This window comes from Chrysoperla carnea, chromosome X (assembly GCF_905475395.1).
Source record: "Chrysoperla carnea chromosome X, inChrCarn1.1, whole genome shotgun sequence".
Taxonomy (NCBI): Eukaryota; Metazoa; Arthropoda; class Insecta; order Neuroptera; family Chrysopidae; genus Chrysoperla; species Chrysoperla carnea.
Window position 1 is genome coordinate 470,278 of NC_058342.1, and position 21,770 is coordinate 492,047.

A 21,770-nucleotide genomic window follows, 5' to 3' on the forward strand; every position below is an offset into this window, starting at 1 on the left:
CAATAAATTTTAGTTGATAAAAGTGTGTTGATTCGTCGAATTTGTTGAAAAGATGTTGTTGATGGAAAGTCAACTTTATATAGGTGTTTGTTTTGGTTTTTGATGTTCATTTTCAACACATTTGTAGATGGAACATTTAATTCTTCGAGTTCCTCTTGGATTTCCTCTGTCGATGCGTTATAAAGTCCATGTAGTACACATGAAAAAGGTTTTTCACTTTTGATAGTGTATGTGTGAAATGGTAATTTTTCATTAATTAGCTGGTTCTTGATGTTTATATAGTCTGTGTTCGAGTTTGTGTGAATTTGAGGTGTCGATCCTACATTTTTAAGGTGAAAACCATCTGGGCAGAATTGTTTGATTAAATCAGCGAATTTTTTTGGTTTGGGAACCGTACGATGTAGAATTATCGGAGGAGGCTTGGGAGCCTTTTTTTCCTTTTTTTCGTTGTTTGTTGTAGATGCTGTTGTGTTGTTTGGTGTTGGCTTGTTGGTTATGATTTGACCATCCTTACCTTGCGGTAATTTTGGAAAGTCATCATTATCGTCGTCGTCGGACAATAACGCCGCGAATTTGTTTTGTAGAGTAACTTCTTCAGGTGTAGAAGGACGTGGTCTCTTGGAACCAGAACTTGTGTTCGAATTTGTACGTATTCTTGGTGTTTCTTTGTTGTTTTTTGTTGTGTTTTTATTTCGTTTTTCAACGAGTTGCCAATCTGGCGACGTGGAAGCACTCCCACCAGGGAGGCTACCGTCTTCGTCCATCTGGACGATAATTTGTTTTGATTGTTTGTGCACTTTAACTATTCTTATAGTGGTGAATCTTTTACTCTTATTAAATAAAAATAAAAATTATTCACAAAAAGTAAATAATTTTTAAGAATAAGTTACTCTTATGAATTTTAAAAATATTAAAAATAGTATTTATAAACACTGATTTTAATTTTAACACTTGTAAAAATAAAAATACTCACTTCACTTGTTATCATACTAGATGTGCACTAAACGGTGTTCAGAGAACGAATGAGCGAGGAGCGTGTCATGTATACAACTAGCGTATTATATACGCGAAGATAGATATAACAATAAAAATGAATACTACTCTCTGATTGGCCTAAAATAATACTATAAGGTGATTGGATCATTTTTAAAGTTTTATATTTTATAAAGTAAAATACCCAAATAACATTTTAAACATTTATGTTACAATCCCCGAAACGTACACATCTGTGTGATTATATTTACAAAAAAATATTAATTAAATAAATTTATTCGCTATGTCTGGACTAGGTAAAGGTGGTAAAGTTAAGGGAAAGATAAAGTCAAGATCAAGCCGAGCAGGATTACAATTTCCTGTTGGAGAATTCACAGATTATTACGAAAAGGAAAATATGCTGAACGAGTAGGTGCTGGTGCCCCAGTATATTTGGCTGCTGTTATGGAATATTTGGCTGCAGAAGTTCTCGAATTACCTGGTAATGCTGCCCGTGATAACAAAAAAACTCGTATCATTCCACGTCATTTACAATTGGCAATTCGTAATGATGAAGAATTAAATAAATTATTATCTGGTGTAACAATTGCTAAAGGTGGTGTATTACCAAACATTCAAGCAGTGTTATTACCAAAAAAAACCCGAAAGAAAGCATAAATTAAAAACATTGCATTAATTTTTATAATAATAATACATCGATCATAGGCCTTTTAATAAAAGGCCACAAATTTATTTAAAATAAGAGTAAAAATTATTTTTATATATCATATATTATAATATTTTTTTAAAGAATCTATTTAAATAAATATAAATTAATTTTTCTTTTCTTTTTTTTTTTTTTTTTTTTTTTTTTTTATGTTATTATGGAAATAATTCATCATATCATGATGATATTTAGGTAACATATTATAAGAATATTCATAAAATATTATCAAAATAATATTATATTATGATGACATTTATGTCATATTATGATGATATTTAGACAAAATACTATAAGAATATTCACAAAATATTATCAAAATAATATCATTAGATAACAATACTGTTCATGATACTCATAGCTTTACTAGAGATAAAAGTATCAGGATGCACTTGTTTCAAATTTGATTGAATTAAATTTCAATTCATTGGTTTAATAATAAAAGAAAAAAAAAAGCATATAAACTTTCTATTGAAAATTTTATTTTAAACTAGATGACCAAGTGAACTTCGTTACACAAACAATATATAACGTATTCGTTATTTAAATAATCAGTATCCTTTGATATTATATCAATACGTTACTCGTTACTTTATTTTGATACATATTAATAAAATTTCAATTTGTAAGATTTTATGTCAATTATATTTCAATTATATAAATAATATTATATATTTTCTAAATACATAAGTTAAGTAAAAAAAAATTTGAATAACAAGATAAATTTATATATGATGTTTTAATACTCGATACTATATATCGCATCCGTTACCAATTATTCGGTATCCTTTGATTTATACACAGAATGAACTAAAAATTTATATCAAATTTATTATATTTATTTATATATTTAATATTATTATAATTATTCTTATTATTTTATATTACAAAGTTTCTTAACGAAGCTAACAATGATATGTCATATCGTACTTAACAAAATAATTTAGATCATATAAAATTTAAATTGTTAAAAAATTTGTATATTTATTATTATTATTTATTTTTATTAAAATTACATAACATAAAATTAATAATATTTTAATAATTATATAAATTAATTCTCATTTAAAATAATCTTATATAAATCTCAAAAAATACCCTAATAATATATTTTGTCATAAATTTTTTTATATTTAAAATAAATATTATAATATATAAATACTTATATCAGTATAAAATTTCTTTATATAATTATGAAAAAATTTACTTAATAGTTAATTTTTTTTTTTTTGGTTTTAGGGCCGCATCGATAACTAAGATCATTAGCAGCCCATATCATCAGGACAGAGCACATATCGTTACATCTAATATTCAGTAACACATGTATTTATATGCAAACAAAAAGAGGTAAGTATAATATTATATCACTTAATTAAACGAATACCTCTTTTAAAAACCGACAACACATGAAATAGGTAAGTTATTATCACAGGTTAGTATTTCACAGTTTTTCATATTTTTCCTAAAAGACCTGAACAATTTATGAAATTTATCAGTCTGGGTAACATGGTAGCGTTATTACCCAGGATGCGACTTAAGCCTCCTCGCAGTTGACATTGTTGACGATGTGCTTGGTATTGTGGACAGGTGGTGAGAATATGCCTGACAGTAAGGGGCCGCCCACAGGGAGCACATTGAGGCTGTTGCTCTCCAGTGAGCAGATATGCCGAGGTTATTGCAGCGTGCCCAAAGCGAAGTCTGGTGATGGCCACATCCTCGATGCGACTCAGTGCCATTGGATTACTCCATTTAGACACTGACAGCTTGATGGAAAATAATTTCGCATTGAGCTCGTTCCATGTGTGTTGCCACTCCCGTTGAAGCAACAGCCTCATGTGGGACTTAATATCAGTGTCCCTCACGCACACATCGTCTACAGCCGGTGCTGCTGCAGCCTGACGCGCGACATCATCGACAATTTCATTACCTAAGATGCCCACGTGACCCGGTGTCCAGATAAACACAATACGTGGTGACGACATTGAGGACCAGTTGGACCAGTGGATCCATGGACCAACGGTCACCCAATGCCACAAGCGCTGAAAGTGAGTCAGAGCAAATTAAGTAGTCATGTCGTTGTTGGAGATCAACGAATCTTAAGGCCTGCCAAATAGCATATAGCTCAGCGGTATACACACTACATGAATCCGGCATCGACCAGGAGTAGGTTTGACCCAAGGTCAAAAAAGCGCTCCCTACCCCAGTCTCCGTCTTGGATCCATCCGTATATATCCGCTGAGAGTTTGGATACTCGCTCAGTAGTGCATAAAATTCCGCCCTGAAGAGCGCGTCACTTGTCTCACCTTTTTTCAATGCTGCAAGATCTAAGCGACGCATAGGTGAGACCAGTGTCCAGGGTGCAATTTCATTATGCGCAATTTGGAAGACCCTTGGAAGTGAGTAGTTTATTTGTGCGACAATCTCGATGATACGAACAGCCATCGGCCTATGAGCAGATGGTCTTGTTCTGTACCTGTTCAGAATTTCGACGTGCTTTTCAAAGATGACTTCGTAATTCGGGTGCCAAGGCTTTGCCAAAATACCTGAACAATAGTTCAAGGTAAATGGCTTTCGCCTGTTTGAAAGTGGTGGCAGGCCCGAATCACACAGCAGACTCTGAACAGGACTAGTGCGGAACGCACCGGTGGCCAACCGCACACCGAGACTGTGGATCCGGTCGAGTGGTAGTAGATTGGACTGCGAAGCAGAGGAGTATACCATACACCCGTAGTCTAGTCTACTCAGTACTAAAGACTGGTAGACTCTGAGTAGGATATCCCTGCTCGCTCCCCATTTGGTATTCGACAAGCATCGAAGGATATTGAGAGATCGTTTACATTGTCACAATAGGCTACTCACATGGGGCTTCCAGGAGAGCTTCCTATCCAAGATCAGACCCAGATATGGTACATTGTCCACCACCCGTATTCTTGAGGCGCCAACAAAGAGCTGAGGGTCATCATGCTCCAGCCTCTTCCGACAAAAATGCATACAGGTAGTTTTCGGTGTCGATATCTTGAAACCTATTCCAGCTGCATTCTGAACTACTTTGTTCACGGCACGTTGGAGACGCTCCTGTATGTGAGTCATACTATTTCCACTGTAGAAGATAGTAACATCGTCTACGTACAGGCAGCGGCCAACACGAGGACTAACAGTGGCAGTGACTTGATTGATTATGCAGCAGAAGAGTGTCACACTCAGGGTTGAGCCTTGCGGTATACCATTTTCTGTGGCATATGGCCTCGAGAGTGTCGATCCGACCCGTACCCTGCATCTTCTAGGTGATAAAAATGCTTTTAAAAATGTTGGTAAAGTACCTCGCAGACCCCAGAGTGATAGCCTCTCAAGGATACCATATCTCCAGGTCATGTCGTAGGCTTTTTCAATATCAAAAAATACAGTGACCATATGCTCTCTTAACATGAAACTGTCTAATGCAGCATCCTCGAGAACAGCTAGTTGGTCAATGGTAGAGTGACCCTTTCGAAACCCACTCTGATTCTTGGAGATAAGATGGTGTGTCTCCAGAAACCAGACCAGGCGACTATTAACCATTTTCCCCAGAAGTTTGCCAACACAACTAGTGAGGGATATTGGACGATAACTTGCCGCGCAGGAGGGATCTTGACCCTCCTTTCGCAAAGGAATGATTATAACATCTCGCCAAGTGTCCGGAAAAGTGCCATCGTGCCATATTCTGTTGAACAGATCGACCAATCTGGTCTTCTGTTCAGATGGTAGATTACGAATCATGGCATATGGAATGTCATCCGGTCCGGGTGATGTGTCACTTGACGAATCCAGAGCTTCTTGAATATCCTCGATGGTAAAATCTTGATTATAATCCAATACCCTCTCGGTGGAAAAGTTCAGGGGGACACTCTCCCTTTCCTCTTTCATGCGAATAAAGGCCGGATCATAATTTGACGTGTCACTGACACTCTTAAATTGTTCAGCAAGGAGATCAGCTATACTTCTCTCCTCCACTGCTACAACACCATTGTCGTCAGCCAGGTGTGTCGGCCAAGGTATTGATGGTCGCCCTGATATAGCCCTTACCTTTCGCCAGACTTCCGACGATGACGTTTCAGAGGTAATAGTGGAGACGTAATTCTCCCACGAACGCCTCTTGGCTGCCAGAATGGCACGGCGTGCTAAGGCTCGGGCTCTTTTGAAATTAATTATGTTTTCAGGGCTTGGCCGACGCTTTACTCACCCAAGTGCCCTTTTCTTGTTCGCCACAAGGGAGGCAATTTCCTTATCTCACCAAGGGATTCTCATACGAGAGAGCGCACCCTTAGTTCTCGGCACACTCGACCGTGCAGCTGCAGATATCGAGGTATTTATGCCTTCAATATCAGCGTCTATGGTGTTATATGCGAACAAATCGGGCACCCTAACCAATGACTGGTACTTAGTCCAGTCGGCCCGATCAATACACTAACGTTCGTGCGATGACGCTTCGACCTTAGGAATATCAAAGTTGATCAGGATAGGAAAATGATCGCTTCCATGAAGGTCCCGATCAGTTTTCCATGACAAGCGTATCGCAAGCGTTGGTGAGCACACCGAGACATCAATGGCAGAAAACGATCCACTTGCCGCATTAAAATGCGTCATTTCGCCAGTGTTTAGGAGAACATCATCCGCCTGGTCGATGTACTCCTCGAAGAGTCGTCCCTTAGGTGTTAGTTGTGTCCCTCCCCACATGGGATTGTGGGCGTTTATGTCTCCAACAAGAAGGTATGGAGGTGGTAATTTCCTGGTTAAGAACATCAGGCCCTCCAGCCGCCAATCAGAGTTCGGGGCAAGATAGATATTGCACACCGTGAGCTCCATAGGTGTTCGGAATCTCACGGCTGCTGCTTGAAGTGTGGTTTGCAGTGGAAGAGCTTTAAATGACAGGCTCTCCTTTATAAACAAACCAACCCCTCCTCTTCGACGGACGTCGGGCTGCTGATCCAGACGATGACTGATGTAGCCACGAAGATTAAATGCCTCGTTAGGGCGAAAGTGCGTTTCCTGTAGGCAAATGCAGAAGGGAGCGTATTTCACAAGCAGCATTTTGAGTCCTGTGTAGTTGTTTGAACATCCTCTACAATTCCATTGTACGATATTAGACATTCTTAGATATTAGATATTATTGGAATGTAGCGTGTGAAGGGCGAAGCGGCATGTTGCTAGCTACGTTTCTTTCCCTTCGGCCAACCTCTACCTTTCTTTGGCTGTGGTTCTGACTCGGCAGATGATGCGTTCGAGTCGTTCCCATCCTTATCGGTTGGCATCCTGGATGCCACAGAAATGCTGTCGGTTGATACTGACCGACGCAAAGGGTGTATTGGTGAGACCTGGGTGGCGACGGTCTCACTTTGACGGGCCACTTCAAATGAGGGGCCCGGGAAGGCGTTTTGACACCACCAGGTGGAACAGAATGTTCACCAGCCGGTGCCAGAGGGGTTGCAGGGTTCTTTTGTTGTCCCTGTGTCAACGTTACAATAGTATTCAATTTCTCAGCAATCATTTTTTCCACTATCTGAAATATCTTAGGAGCAAGTTGTTGAGCCAGATCTTTCGGTGGAGCAGCTGCTGGTGTGGTAACACTGGCATAGCTGACTGCAGTTGTTGTCTTGGGAATCGACGATAAATATCTCTTCCGTGCTTCCAAATAGCTAAGCTTATTGATAGTTTTGAGCTCTTGAATTGAAGACTCCTGCTTGTAGATAGGGCAGTTTCTGGATCTAGCGTTATGCGGTCCCCCACAATTAATGCAGGCGACCGGCTGCGGGCAGTCGGTCCCATCATGGAGGGGTTTTCCACAAACACAGATCTCATCCCTACTGCAACGAGAAGCGGTGTGGCCAAAACGTTGACATTTGAAGCATCGCATGGGAGCCGGAATATATGGCCGAACCTCTAAGCGATGTATGGCTGCTTTAATTTATCTCGGCAAATTAGGGGTGTTAAATGTCAAGACATGAGATGCTGTTTCTACAACATTTCCGTCGCGTTTAGTTGTCATGCGACGAACATCCACCACGCCTTGGGACAGCAGTCCTTGCTTTATCTCATCAATTGAGCAATTAAGTAAGTCTCGGCACACTATCACACCCTTGGATGCGTTGAGTGTGCCATGAGGTTTGATGTCTACATCAAAGTCTCCTAATTTTGTTGTTTTCAGGAGAACTTCGGTTTGCAGTGATGATGAGGTTTCCAGTAGTAGGCCTTCGTTGATCTTTTTTACCTCAAACCTAATTCCTATCATCTGCGATAGAAGTTTGTCAATGAGGAAGGGGCTCACTTTGGAGAAGTCACCCTCCTTCCTTTTGATAACAATAAACTTCTGCAGCGCTGTCTGTGTTCTCTCGACCGATTGAAACTCGAATTTCTGAAAACGTTTAATATTACGTTTTCGTTCTCTCACTCGCCTTTGCTTGCTAGCGGCGTCCATTTTTTCAGAGGCGGCTCCCTCTTTGGTGGATTGATTTTCATCATGCATGCATGATCAGCATGTGGTTTATCATGCTTCACAGCTCTCACCTTACTTCCGGACGGTTCAGTGTTAACCGAGACGCCGCTCGGGTCCCTTATTCCGGACGGTAACGTGTCCCCCACAATTGTACCCGCGGTACTCTGGAAAGGCTTCAATAAGGATTTTGGATCCATAATCAATAGAATCGACTCATCGTGTGTGAGGGAGCGAGCTGAGTTTAGTTGGTAACGGGTACACCCAGGCAGACAGTCAATCCCGTAGGTATTTACTGCTCCCTCCCCTGTACTCAGGAGACCAACACTCACTAATGGCGCCGACACCACAAACGTGATGTATAATCCGACACGCCAAAACCCGCTCGGAGCAACACAGGTTCCGACCCCTGTGTTCAACGCACACTTCCTGGCCAGGGTCCGAAGCTCGTCGACGACACCCCCGACGAGGAACACCTCGACTGTGCAACAATTTTTTTGTCAATAATGAAAACGTATTATTATGAAATGTGTTAATCGAACATTGACAAAATATATTTCATTAGAAAATACTTTTATTTATGCATTAATATCAATAATTAACTATTAAATTAATTTTTTCAAAATTATATAAAGAAATTTTATACTGATATAAGTATTTATATATTATAATATTTATTTTAAATATAAAAAAATTTATGACAAAATATATTATTAGAGTATTTGTTGAGATTAATATAAGATTATTTTAAATAAGAATTAATTTATATAATTATTAAAATATTATTAATTTTATGTTATATAATTTTAATAAAAATAAAAAATAATAATAAATATAAAATTTTTTTAACAATTTAAATTTTATATGATCTAAATAATTTTGTTAAGTACGATATGAGAAATCATTGTAAGCTTCGTTAAGAAACTTTGTAATATAAAATAATAATAATAATATTAAATATATAAAAAAATAAAATAAATTTGATATATATTTTTAGTTCATTCTGTGTATAAATCAAAGGATACCGAATAATTGGTAACGGATGCGATATATAGTATCGAGTATTAAAACATCATATATAAATTTATCTTGTTATTCAAATTTTTTTTTACTTAACTTATGTATTTAGAAAATATATAATATTATTTATATAATTCAAATATAATTGACATAAAATCTTACAAATTGAAATTTTATAAATATGTATCAAAAGAAGAGAGTAACGTATTGATATAATATCAAAGGATACTGATTATTTAAATAACGAATACGTCATATATTGTTTGTGTAACGAAGTTCCCTTGGTCATCTAGTTTAAAATAACATTTTCAATAGAAAGTTTATATGCTTTTTTTTTTTTCTTTAATTATTAAACAAATAAATTGAAATTTAATTCAATCAAATTTTATAATAATTTTTAAAAAATTTTTCCTTTTAAAAAATATTTTGTGATGTTGTGATAATATGTATTAAAACAAGTGCATCCTGATACTTTTATCTCTAGTAAAGGTGTGCGTATCATGAACAGTTTTGTTATCTAATGATATTATTTTGATAATATTTTGTGTATATTCTTATAATATTTTGTCTAAATATCATCATAATATGACATAAATGTCATCATAATATAATATTATTTTGATAATATTTTATGAATATTCTTATAATATGTTACCTAAATGTCATCATAATATGATGAATTATTTCCATAATAACATATAAAAAAAGAAAAAAAAAAAAAAAAAAAAAAAAAAAAAATCATGAATTTATAATTATTAAAATTGATTCTTTAAAAAAATATTATAATATATTATTTATAAAAATAATTTTTACTCTTATTTTAAATAAATTTGTGGCCTTTTATTAAAAGGCCTATGATCGATGTATTATTATTATAAAAATTAATGCAATGTTTTTAATTTATGCTTTCTTTTCAGTTTTCTTTGGTAATATCACTGCTTGAATGTTTGGTAATACACCACCTTGAGCAATTGTTACACCAGATAATAATTTATTTAATTCTTCATCATTACGAATTGCTAATTGTAAATGACGTGGAATGATACGTGTTTTTTTGTTATCACGGGCAGCATTACCAGCTAACTCGAGAACTTCTGCAGCCAAATATTCCATAACAGCAGCCAAATATACTGGGGCACCAGCACCTACTCGTTCAGCATAATTTCCTTTTCGTAATAATCTGTGAATTCTTCCAACAGGAAATTGTAATCCTGCTCGGCTTGATCTAGACTTTGCCTTTCCCTTAACTTTACCACCTTTACCTCGTCCAGGCATAGCAAATAAATTTATTTAATTAATATTTTTTTGTAAATATAATCACACAGATATGTACGTTACGGGGATTGTAACATAAATGTTTAAAATGTTATTTGGGTATTTTAATTTATAATATTTATAAAATATAAAACTTTAAAAATGAACCAATCACCTTATAGTATTATTTTCAGCCAATCAGAAAGTAGTATTCATTTTTATTGTTATATCTATCTTCGCGTATATAATACGCTAGTTGTATACACGACACGCTCATACATATACTGACTGGTGTTCTGTAACTATCTGTGTATATTAATTGTTTGTAACAATGCCACCAAAAAGAAGTGGAAAAGCAGCAAAAAAAGCTGGCAAAGCTCAAAAAAATATATCAAAGAGTGATAAGAAGAAGAAGAGGAAGCGCAAGGAATCATATGCAATTTACATTTTCAAAGTATTAAAACAAGTGCATCCTGATACTGGTATCTCTAGTAAAGCTATGAGTATCATGAACAGTTTTGTTAATGATATTTTTGAACGTATTGCTGCTGAAGCATCACGTTTAGCACATTATAATAAACGTTCAACAATCACAAGTCGGGAAATTTAAACCGCAGTTCGATTATTATTACCTGGTGAATTGGCAAAGCACGCTGTTAGTGAAGGTACTAAAGCTGTTACAAAATATACAAGTTCAAAATAAATAAATCGAAAATATTATTTAATTGATAACATAAAAATACATCAACATATAAAAGCGGCTCTCTTTTTAAGAGAGCCATCAAATTTTTTAAATAAGAGTAAATTATTTTTATATATACAAAAAAATAAAATAAACAATTAATATCATATTTAATATAAAATTTTATATATAAGTAGCTTGAATATATCTATTATTAGTATATCAATATTATTAATTTTAAATATAATAAAGGATATCGGAATATATATCGTAAAACAGTGTGATGCAAATGCATTACATTACCTTTTTTATTTTCTTTTTACATAACTACTTGTTTATGTACGCTTATAATTATTAGAAAAATATTTTTAATAATTTTAAAAAATAAATGAAATAATAAAAATTTTATATTTTAAAATTTAATAATAAATTATTTATTGAAAGTATAACAAATGGTATAGCAAAATCTTTAATTTCTTTGATTAAGGTGAAATGTTTTATTAGTTATAAATTCGCTATTCTCCTATCGATACTTGTTACTCTTAACTTGTATATATAAAAAATATAGTAGTATATTAATTTATAATAAAATTTATCAAAAATTCAATAAGGTATTGTAAAATAAAATAGATAATATACAAATTATAATTTATTATTGCAGATATAATACAAAAAAAAAAAAAAAAAAAAAATATTTGGTAATGTATGTTATAAACAAAATAATTTGTTGTAAACAAATTATATAATATGTTATATTTATTAACAAATTTATTTACTCTTATATAAATAAAATTAGTGGCTTCCCAAAAACGAAAGCCTGTTTAAATTTATCGGATGTATTAAATATTCTTTAATAAATTTACTAAATATTTTAAGTAAATTATTATATTTTCTTAACCTCCAAAACCATACAAAGTACGACCTTGTCGTTTTAATGCATATACAACATCCATAGTTGTAACTGTTTTACGTTTTGCGTGTTCAGTATATAATAATAATAATAATGGGGGTTTAACCTCCGTTTTTGTGACGCATGCCTAATCACAGAGGCCACCCACATCATCATTTGTTAATCTTTATTTAATCAATTACAAACATATACAATCAGTATATGTAACAGCATCCCGAATAACATTTTCAAGGAATACTTTAAGTACACCACGTGTTTCTTCATAAATTAAACCAGAGATACGTTTTACTCCACCTCGTCCTCTTAACGACGAATTGCAGGTTTTGTAATACCTTGGATATTATCTCGCAAAACTTTTCTATGACGTTTTGCACCCTCTTTTCCAAGACCCTTTCCACCTTTTCCTCTGCCAGTCATTTTAATAAAAATTTATTTACAATATTTTAACGAACGGATAACACGTGTGTTAACCTCACAAGTATTGTAATGTATGTGAGCGCCGAAAATTCAAATTCAAATTTATTAAATGATAATAAATACAATAATTATTACATTTTTTGCTTAAGTAAAATAAAATGAAGTATTCTAAGTACCTTGAAACCTTAATTTATACATAACAAATAACAATTCTTAAATAAGATAATAATATAGTTAATAATGATAATGTAAATAATAATTAGAGGACAAAATTTCCAAAAACCTCAATTACATGTTTTTTTAACTTACAGACTAACTTACATACTAACTTACAAACTAATTAACAATAACAATATAAATATTTAAAAACAATAACAATACATAGAAGGTTTAAGTGTGGAAAAATCCTTTATTGGCCTTATTGTTTGTTAACAAATTTCAAATGGTAATTTAATATTTTTTGATCGTTTTGATAGATTTTTTGTTATGAGTATTTCATTAAGGAGCGGATTTGTGTGATTTAATATTTGGTTTTGCTGTTTAAAGTCCTCTTTTTGATAATGTTTTTGATTTTGTCCATGTTGGTACGTTGGTGATTAATTTCACTATAATTGGATGCGTTGTCATCCAACATCAACTTGAGCCATCTGTTTTGATAACTATGGATTTTTTTGGTATGTGTTTTGGCCACAAGAGGACCCCACACGTCTATAGCATAAGTTAATGTGCCAAGTATACAAGCTTTATAGAGCTGAATTTTCCTCTCAATGGGGAGATATTTGTTTACAAGGAGAAGTTTCATTTGATTAGCAATTGCCTTTGATTTAGCGAGACGATTTTTAGCCGCGATGTTATAATTTAGTTTAGCGTCCATTTCGATTCCTAGGTATTTTATGTAGTTTTTCGTAATTATTTTTTGATTATTGAAATTTATTGCAGATCTTTGCAAGCTGCTTTGTTTGGAGAAATGATTGCTTCGGTTTTGGTTGTATTTACTTGAATATTATTATTTTTGAAATAATTGTTTACATTGTTAAGGGCTTTTTCAATTGTGGATATTGGGAGATGTTCACGTGCTCTATAAAAACTTGTATAAATGGCAGTGTCATCAGCAAACATACTGATTTTGGTATTTTTAGTTTTTGGTATGTCATTTACAAATATGTTAAATAGTGTGGGGCCCAAAACTGATACTTGTGGGACACCAGCAGGGATTGATTTAAGGTTAGATTTGGTATCACCGATCTTTACATAATAACACCTGTCTCTGATATAATTGTTGATAATATTTGTTAGATAGGATGGTAAATTAAGCTTATGAAGTTTTGTTATTAATTTGTCATGCCACACGGAGTCAAACGCCTTTTCAATATCCAGGCAGACCATCATTGTAGACCTTTTTCGTTTGAAATTGTTTATTATGTCATGTGTCAGTCTGTGTAGTTGTTGAGTCGTTGCGTGTTTTCTTTTAAAACCAAACTGTTCGTTAATAATAATTTTATTCATATCTAGATGGCGTTGAAGACGATGATGAATTAGTTTTTCAAAAACTTTAGCCAATGTAGATAACAAGCTAATAGGTCTGTAGTTGGTCGGAAGATGTGATGGTTTGCCTGGTTTAGGCAAGGCGATGACTGTGGCTACTTTCCATTTAGTTGGAAAATAATTGTTGGAGAGGGGAAAATTGAATATTTCCCTCAACAAACCCAGTGCTTTGTTTGGTAGATTTTTTAGGTGATGGTTCTGTATCCGATCATCACTCGGCGATTTTTTGTTTTTTAGGTACTAAATAATGGTTTTGATTTCGGTAGTAGAAGTTTTGTCAATTTCATCCTGCGTAGATTTTAATTCTAATATTTTGTTAGCTAATAATTTAGTTTTGTTTTGAATGTCTAGTGGCGCAAGATTGGAGCTAAGTAGAAATGCGTTTTGGAAGGCTTCAGACAAAAGATTTGCTTTTTCTTGGTTGGTAGATGCAGGAGCAGCGTTTTGTTTATGTAATGTGGGAATTTCGTTATAGCATGTTTTAAACTTTTTCAGTTCTTGCCAGATTGTCAAGTGATTAACATTTTTTTATTTTTCGTTTTGGGCTTGAATGTTAAGATCCGCGAATTCAGCTTCAAGCGTTTTTTGTAGTAATTGTCGTGTGTTTAAATATGATTTTTCTGACGTTTTTTGGTATCTGTGCCTACAATATTTAATGAGTTTTTGTAGGTGACGAATTTCGTTATTTATTTGGATATTTAGTTGGTTGAAAAAAGGTTTTTTAGGTATGAATAGTTTGTCGGCTTCAGCTATTGTGTCTGTAAGTAAGTCTATAAGGTTGTCAACGTCTGTCGTGTTATTGATTTGGGGAGTGAAGGGAAGGTTAATTGATATATATTTTGTAAAGGCCTTCCAATCCGCATTTGCTAAATCGTCCACCATTCTTTTTTGAATTTTTGGTAACGCAAGTTTTATATTATTAAGCACCGGTAGGTGATCGGATGCAGGACCATCGATTACCGAGCAAGTAATCGGATATAGTGTGTTGTGGATAGTTATGTCTAGTATAACGTCCGGATTTAAGCGTGTAAAGTCACCAGGTATGTTGATGGAAAAATCAAGGTTTTCCTCAAGCCAATCACCCAATGCTTTACCATTATGGTTGGTTATTTTTGAATATGTAAAATTCTTATGATGGGCATTAAGGTCCCCCATCATAAAGAATCTTGGAATATTTTGTGTTAATATATAAAGATCGGTTTTATCAAGTACCTGTTTTGGAGTGTAGACGGCGTAAAGATTTTCTTCTAAGCTGTTGATGTAGATGGCGACGCATTCAATTGTGTTGACTTCTGGTACCAAGAGATGGTGGTGTTGTATGTTTCTTTTTATCAAAATGGCTACTCCTCCACCATTTCCTGCTGCTCTGTCATTCCTATAAGTCTTGTACCCTTGGACACCGAACTTATGTTTAGGTTTTAACCACGTTTCTGTTATTACTAGAATGTCCACATTTTCACACACTAACATTTTTTTTATTGTGTTTGATTTGTTTAATACGCTTCTTGCATTAAAGTTTATTATTTTCATTTCTCGTATTTTGCTGCAAAAATGACGAACGCTTGAATTTGCGCCATTGAGTCTGTAGTTTTTTTCATTATGCTGTTCAGTTCTCGTACGGCACTGATCATTTTTTTGATGTCGACTAATTTGTTCAACTCGTTCAGCTCTTTCATTAACGTTGAGAAATCGCTGCTGTCAACGTTGGAGTTGTTTTGATGACTATTTACTTGTTGCGTTTTTTCACGTTCTTGTTGTAATAATCTTTGTTGCCAAACGTTTGTTTTAGGTATTGGTGCAGCGATAAATTTAGGTTTAAGATTTCTCGCTTTTCTTTCTTCTAATTTTTCAATTTAGCTGATATATGCTGAACATTTTTTGTAGTTGGCTGGGTGTTCACCTTTACAATTTGTACATTTAGGAGTTGTTTCCGCCTCTTTTTTGCATTCTTTGGTAGTGTGTTTTTCAAGGCATTTAACGCACTTCGGTTCCAAGTAACAATTGGAAGCACTATGGCCGAATGCCTGACATCGAAAACATTGCGTTGGGCCATCACCCTTGCGGTATTTGGACCAGCATACTCTTGTATTTAGTATCCCGTACACTTTACGTACTTGTTGATACGTTGTCGTAGCTGGAAAGTCAACTTTAAATAGGTGTCTACCTCTTGCTTTGATGTTCATTTTATAGATGTTTGTCACTGGTAGATTTTTTTCAGCCAATTCGGCGGCGATGTCTTCAATGGTTGCGTTGTACAAACCATGTAGTACACACGATAATACTTTATCTTCTTTGGCTGTGAACGTATGGAATGGCAGTTCTTCAGCTATTAGTTGGTTTTTCACTTTTAAATAATCTTCTTTAATGTAGGTATGAATTTGCGTTGTGGGTCCAACATTTTTTAAATGGAACCCTCCTGGACACAATGTTTTTATATAGTCCACAAATTTTTTCGGGTTTGGGACCGTTTTGTGTAAAATGATCGGTGGTGGTCTAGGTGCTTTTTTGTAACAGTCACTTGTTGAGCGTTATTAATTTTTGTAGCATTATCAGCCCTGGGGACAAAGCCATGTGGAGGATAGCCAAAAACTTCAAAAAAGTGCCACAAACCATCCTTACTCTGATCAAAAACTAAAAACCTACCTGACTGATAGAGCAAAAGCCAACATTATAAGCGAAACGCTAGAGGAGATACAAACCAACGAACTTATATCTCCTCTTGAAATCGAAATAATAGATACTTTAGAAAAGTACTTTTCAAACATGCAAACCCGAGAAAAATCAGCTAAAATAAAACTCTCTTCCCCCCAAGAGATTAGGGAAATAATCCGAACCCTCCCTAACAACAAAGCTCCTGGCAAAGATAAGGTGGACAATAAGCTAATTAAAAACTTATCAATTAAAGCTATTGCCCAACTTAATTATATCTTTAACGCTATGCTAAGAACAGGACATTTCCCCAAAGCATGGAAAACTGATATAGTGGTCCCCATATCTAAACCAAATAAAGACAGCCAGGACCCGCTGAACTACAGACCTATCGGTTTACTGAGCTCGCTGTCCAAGATTGCCGAGAAGGTTATCTTGGGAAGAATAACCAAATTTAATCAAAATAAAAACATCATTAAAAGTGAACAATTCGGGTTCAGAAGTGGGCACAGCACAAGCATGCAGGTAGCAAGAATCGCTAACGATATTGTTACTAATTTCAACAAAAACAATGTAACTGCTGTGGCCCTTCTGGACATCGAAAAGGCCTTTGATACCGTCTACATCGACGGTTTATTATATAAACTGATTAAATACGGCTTCCCACGGTACCTGATCGCAATACTGGACAGCTACCTAAAAAACAGGAACTTTTATGTTAAAGTTAACAATAGTGTCTCGGCTCTTAGAGAGCCAAAAGCTGGGGTACCACAAGGGTCGGTTCTTGGGCCAGCCCTATTTAATTACCTTATCAATGATATCCCGCTTTTTGCAAAAACAAAGACAGCTGTATACGCGGATGATACTGCAGTATACGCCCACTCCTTTAATGCGCAAGTGGCTACTAAGCAAATCCAGATAAACCTGGATATGATACTAAAATATGCCAGAGAATGGAAAATTAAAATCAACCGATCCAAAACTGAATTTAAAATATTTAGTAAAAAATTTACAAATATAAAAATTCACGACCCGCTTAAAATAGAAAGCTAAAAAATTCAACCGACCAAAAAGCCGATAAAATATCTAGGGGTGTATCTGGATAAAACCTTATCTTTCGCACCGCACATAAACCAACTTGTTAAAAACATGAGTGTATACGGCTGCTGTATCCACTTTTGAACAAATACAGCGCCCTAAGCACAAATAATAAAAAATTGTTGTACACTGCAGTTATAAGACCTATTCTGACCTACGCAGCCCCTGTGTGGAGCGGAGTTTCAGACACTTCATTGAACAAACTACAACGTATACAAAATAAGTGTCTGAGGCTTGTACTCAATCGTGATAGATATGCAAAAATAGATGACCTACACAGACGAACGAATAAAACATTCATTAAAAATTATGTAATGCAACAGTCAAACACATTTTATACAAAAACAATTATGAACAGCGAATTAACCAAATACATGTTATCATCAAACTCACACACCAACGACAAGCACAAGTCAATATACCATAAATGGAAGGCTAATGCTCGAACTACTTGATAAACTTAATTAATGAACATTTACTTAAGAGTCTCCGTAGCTCAGTGGTATGAACATCGGATCACCACTCGAAAATACCATGTTCGGAGCCCCGCCATTCCGTAATTTTTGTTACATTTTATTTTTTATTTTATTTTAAATCACCTAATACTACTGTGAATAGTGATTTAATATATGAAAGTGTGTGCTGTATTTTTGTGTATCAACTATATTGAAGTGTAAACACAGTGAATAAAAATTTATCAATCAAACATAACAATACCATCAAGGCAACGGCCGATATGCAAAAACAGTTGCCTATAAAGTAAAGTAGGTTTTTGGCTAGTTTCCTTTTATCAAAAACTTCATAAAATTGAAAACGAACATAAAAATTCCACCTAAACTGGTTTAAGTACGCATTGCGCTATAGCAAGCATACAAAGTATTATTATAATTAAGGATGAAAGCCGTATGTTTAAGGCTAATAACCTTTAATGAATGTAATAAAATGAAATGTAAAATATGTTATATCGTTGTAAATCAGCCTTGTACATAGAATGTATTTGTTATATTTTAATAAAGTTTATTTTGAAGTTGAAGGATCTCGTCGGATCACCGAAGTTAAGCAAAATTGGGCACAGTCAGTACTTGGATGGGTGACCGCTAGGGAACACTGTGTGCGGTTGCCTTTTTATATTAAAAATATAAATTATTTTTCTTCTTTTTTTTTTTACACACCAAATATAAATATATGTTATTTAGAAATGTAAATCTTTTATATTATTCGTCAACAAATAAATATTATTTTTTGTATAAAATTTTATTGCATCTATAACTCATATCATGGTTACTTTAAAGCGAGAAGTTTTTTTAATATTTCAAATGAATATAAAATAATATAAATTTTATGAAATTTATTTATTTTTAAAAATAGCAATCGCTTATATTTATAACAGAATTTTAATAATGTTTAATTTTATTTCAATAATTTATATATATATATATATATATATATATATATATATGTATACATATATATAATATTTTTTAATAAAAATAATATACTCTTATTTAATAATATATGTTGGTCCTATATATAGGACCGAAAATATTTCTTATTTGTTTTGTTTTTTTAAATTGTCATTTAAAACGCTTATGCACGTTCTCCGCGAATACGTCTTGCCAATTGTATATCCTTAGGCATAATTGTAACACGCTTTGCATGAATTGCGTATCTTCAAATAAACCTACTAAATAGGCTTCACTAGCTTCTTGTAATGCCATAACAGCTGAACTTTGGAAACGTAAATCGGTTTTAAAATCTTGTGCAATTTCACGTACTAAACGTTGGAATGGTAATTTACGAATTAACAATTCAGTACTTTTTTGATAACGACGAATTCGTAAAGCTACTGTACCAGGACGATATCTGTGTGGTTTTTTTACTCCACCAGTTGCTGTTGCACTTTTACGTGCAGCTTTCGTTGCTAATTGTTTTCTTGGTGCTTTACCATCAGTTGATTTACGTGCAGTTTGCTTGGTTCTAGCCATTTTCAAATAATAATGTTTTTACAAAAAAACACACAATTTTAAAAATTATATTCGACAATTTGATACTACAAAGTCAAACGTTTAAATAAATGTGTTGTATTTATATTTATATGAAATTTCAAAATTTTTGTTGTCATATCCTATTGGACAGCTATCAGAGTATGGACTAATCAAATTGTATAGGCGTGGCTTAAAAAATCTTTAATGCTTTATATAAAAAGGCACAATTGTATCGGCGCTCATATAAAAAGGCACAATTGTACCGGCGCTCACCGTTCTCTGAACACCGTTTAGTGCACATCTATTATGATAAAAAGTGAAGTGATTATTTTTATTTTTACAAGTGTTAAAATTAAAATCAGTGTTTATAAATACTATTTTTAGTATTTTTGAAAATTCATAAGAGTAACTTATTTTTAAAAATTATTTACTGTTTGTTTATAATTTTTATTTTTAATAAGAGTAAAAGATTCACCACTTATAACAATAGTTAAAGTGCACAAAGAATAAAAACAAATTATCGTCCAGATGTACGAAGACGGTAGCCTCCCTGGTGGGAGTGCTTCCACGTCGCCAGATTGGCAACACGTTGAAAAAAGTAACAAAAACACAACAAAAAACAACAAAGAAACTCCAAAAACACGAACATATTCGAACACAAGAAGAGACCAAGAGACCACGTTCTGGTTCCAAGAGACCACGTCCTTCTACACCTGAAGAAATTGTTCTTCAAAACAAATTCGCGGCGCTATTGTCCGACGACGACGAAAATGATGACCAATTTCCAAAATTACCGCAAGGTAAGTATGGTCAAATCATAACCAACAAACCAACATCAAACAACACAACAGCATCAACATCAAACAACTCATCAAAGGAAAAAAAGGCTCCCAAGCCTCCTCCGATAATTTTACATCGTACGGTTCCCAAACCAAAAAAATTTGCTGAATTAATCAAACAATTCTGCCCGGATGGTTTTTACCTTAAAAATGTGGGATCAACAACTCAAATACATACGTACTCAAACACAGATTACGTAAATATCAAAAACCAGCTGATTAACGAAAACTACCATTTCACACGTATGCTATCAAAAGTGAAAAACCTTTTTCATGTGTACTACACGGACTTTACAACGCATCTACTGAAGAAATCAAAGAAGAACTCGAAGAATTAAATGTTCCATCCACAAATGTGTTTAAAATGAACATCAAAAATCAAAACAGACACCTATACAAAGTTGATTTTCCATCAACAACATCGTATCAACAAATTCCACGAATCAACACACATTTATCAACAAAAATTTATTGGGCCAAATACCAAAGAGGTAGCGGCCCAACACAGTGCTTCCATTGTGAAGCTTTCGGGCATAGTGCTTCGAATAGTTTCTTAAAACCGAAATGCGTAAAGTGTTTAGGAGAACATGAAACCAAAGAGAGTACAAAAGACGCCCAAACAACACCCAAATGTATCAACTGTCAGGGTGATCATCCAGCCAACTTCAGAAAATGTCCAACGTACATAGGATACTTAAAAAAATTAGAAGAGCGTCGCATGAAAAATGCTACACCAAGATTCATACCTGCGTTTAATTTAACGTATGGGCTCAACGATCCGCCCAACGAGAAGAAAATCAAAACCATTCAGTTGCAAAAACATCCAATATTGGGTGGTGACGCCACTGATCCATTATTCAAATAAATTATATCGGTCATTTTAATCATCGATCTTGTTTACCGATTTATATCTATTTTTTATATAAAAATAACAGATTATGCAATTTGTATAAGCAAGTTCGAGAGATTCAGTTTTTGACCTCCATGAGGACAATATAGATAGTTTTTTGCGCTGCTTGAGAACACACCCGTCGTTGTGAACTCAAAATTTTCTATAAAATTTAATAAGTTCCGTATATGTGTATAAAGTTTAAAGAATTTATGTAAAAATACTTTAAGTGATAAGTGCTCCCATAATATCTTTTAACCGTCACCACTCCTTAAAATTATCCTATATTTCCCTAATTTTATGGAGGCGGTTAATTATTG

The 21,770-nt window shown here is 34.1% G+C and overlaps 1 protein-coding gene across 1 annotated transcript; it reads left to right on the forward strand.

The window, feature by feature from the left end:
* Positions 1-4,599: 4,599 nt before the first annotated feature.
* LOC123302269 lies at positions 4,600-21,426 on the forward strand. The gene is made up of 3 exons (XM_044885130.1): positions 4,600-4,691; positions 20,251-20,522; positions 20,873-21,426. The coding sequence occupies exons 1-3, from the start codon at positions 4,600-4,602 to the stop codon at positions 21,424-21,426; spliced, it is 918 nt and encodes a 305-aa protein (XP_044741065.1).
* Positions 21,427-21,770: the final 344 nt, after the last annotated feature.

Excerpts from the sequence above, each read along its gene's own strand:
- LOC123302269 (XM_044885130.1), top strand. The coding sequence starts at position 4,600 with ATGGTACATTGTCCACCACCCGTATTCTTGAGGCGCCAACAAAGAGCT. Across the intron at positions 4,692-20,250 it reads TCCGACAAAAATGCATACAG|ATGTACGAAGACGGTAGCCT; the intron begins GTAGTTTTCGGT and ends ATTATCGTCCAG. Across the intron at positions 20,523-20,872 it reads ATTTCCAAAATTACCGCAAG|AAATCAAAGAAGAACTCGAA; the intron begins GTAAGTATGGTC and ends CATCTACTGAAG.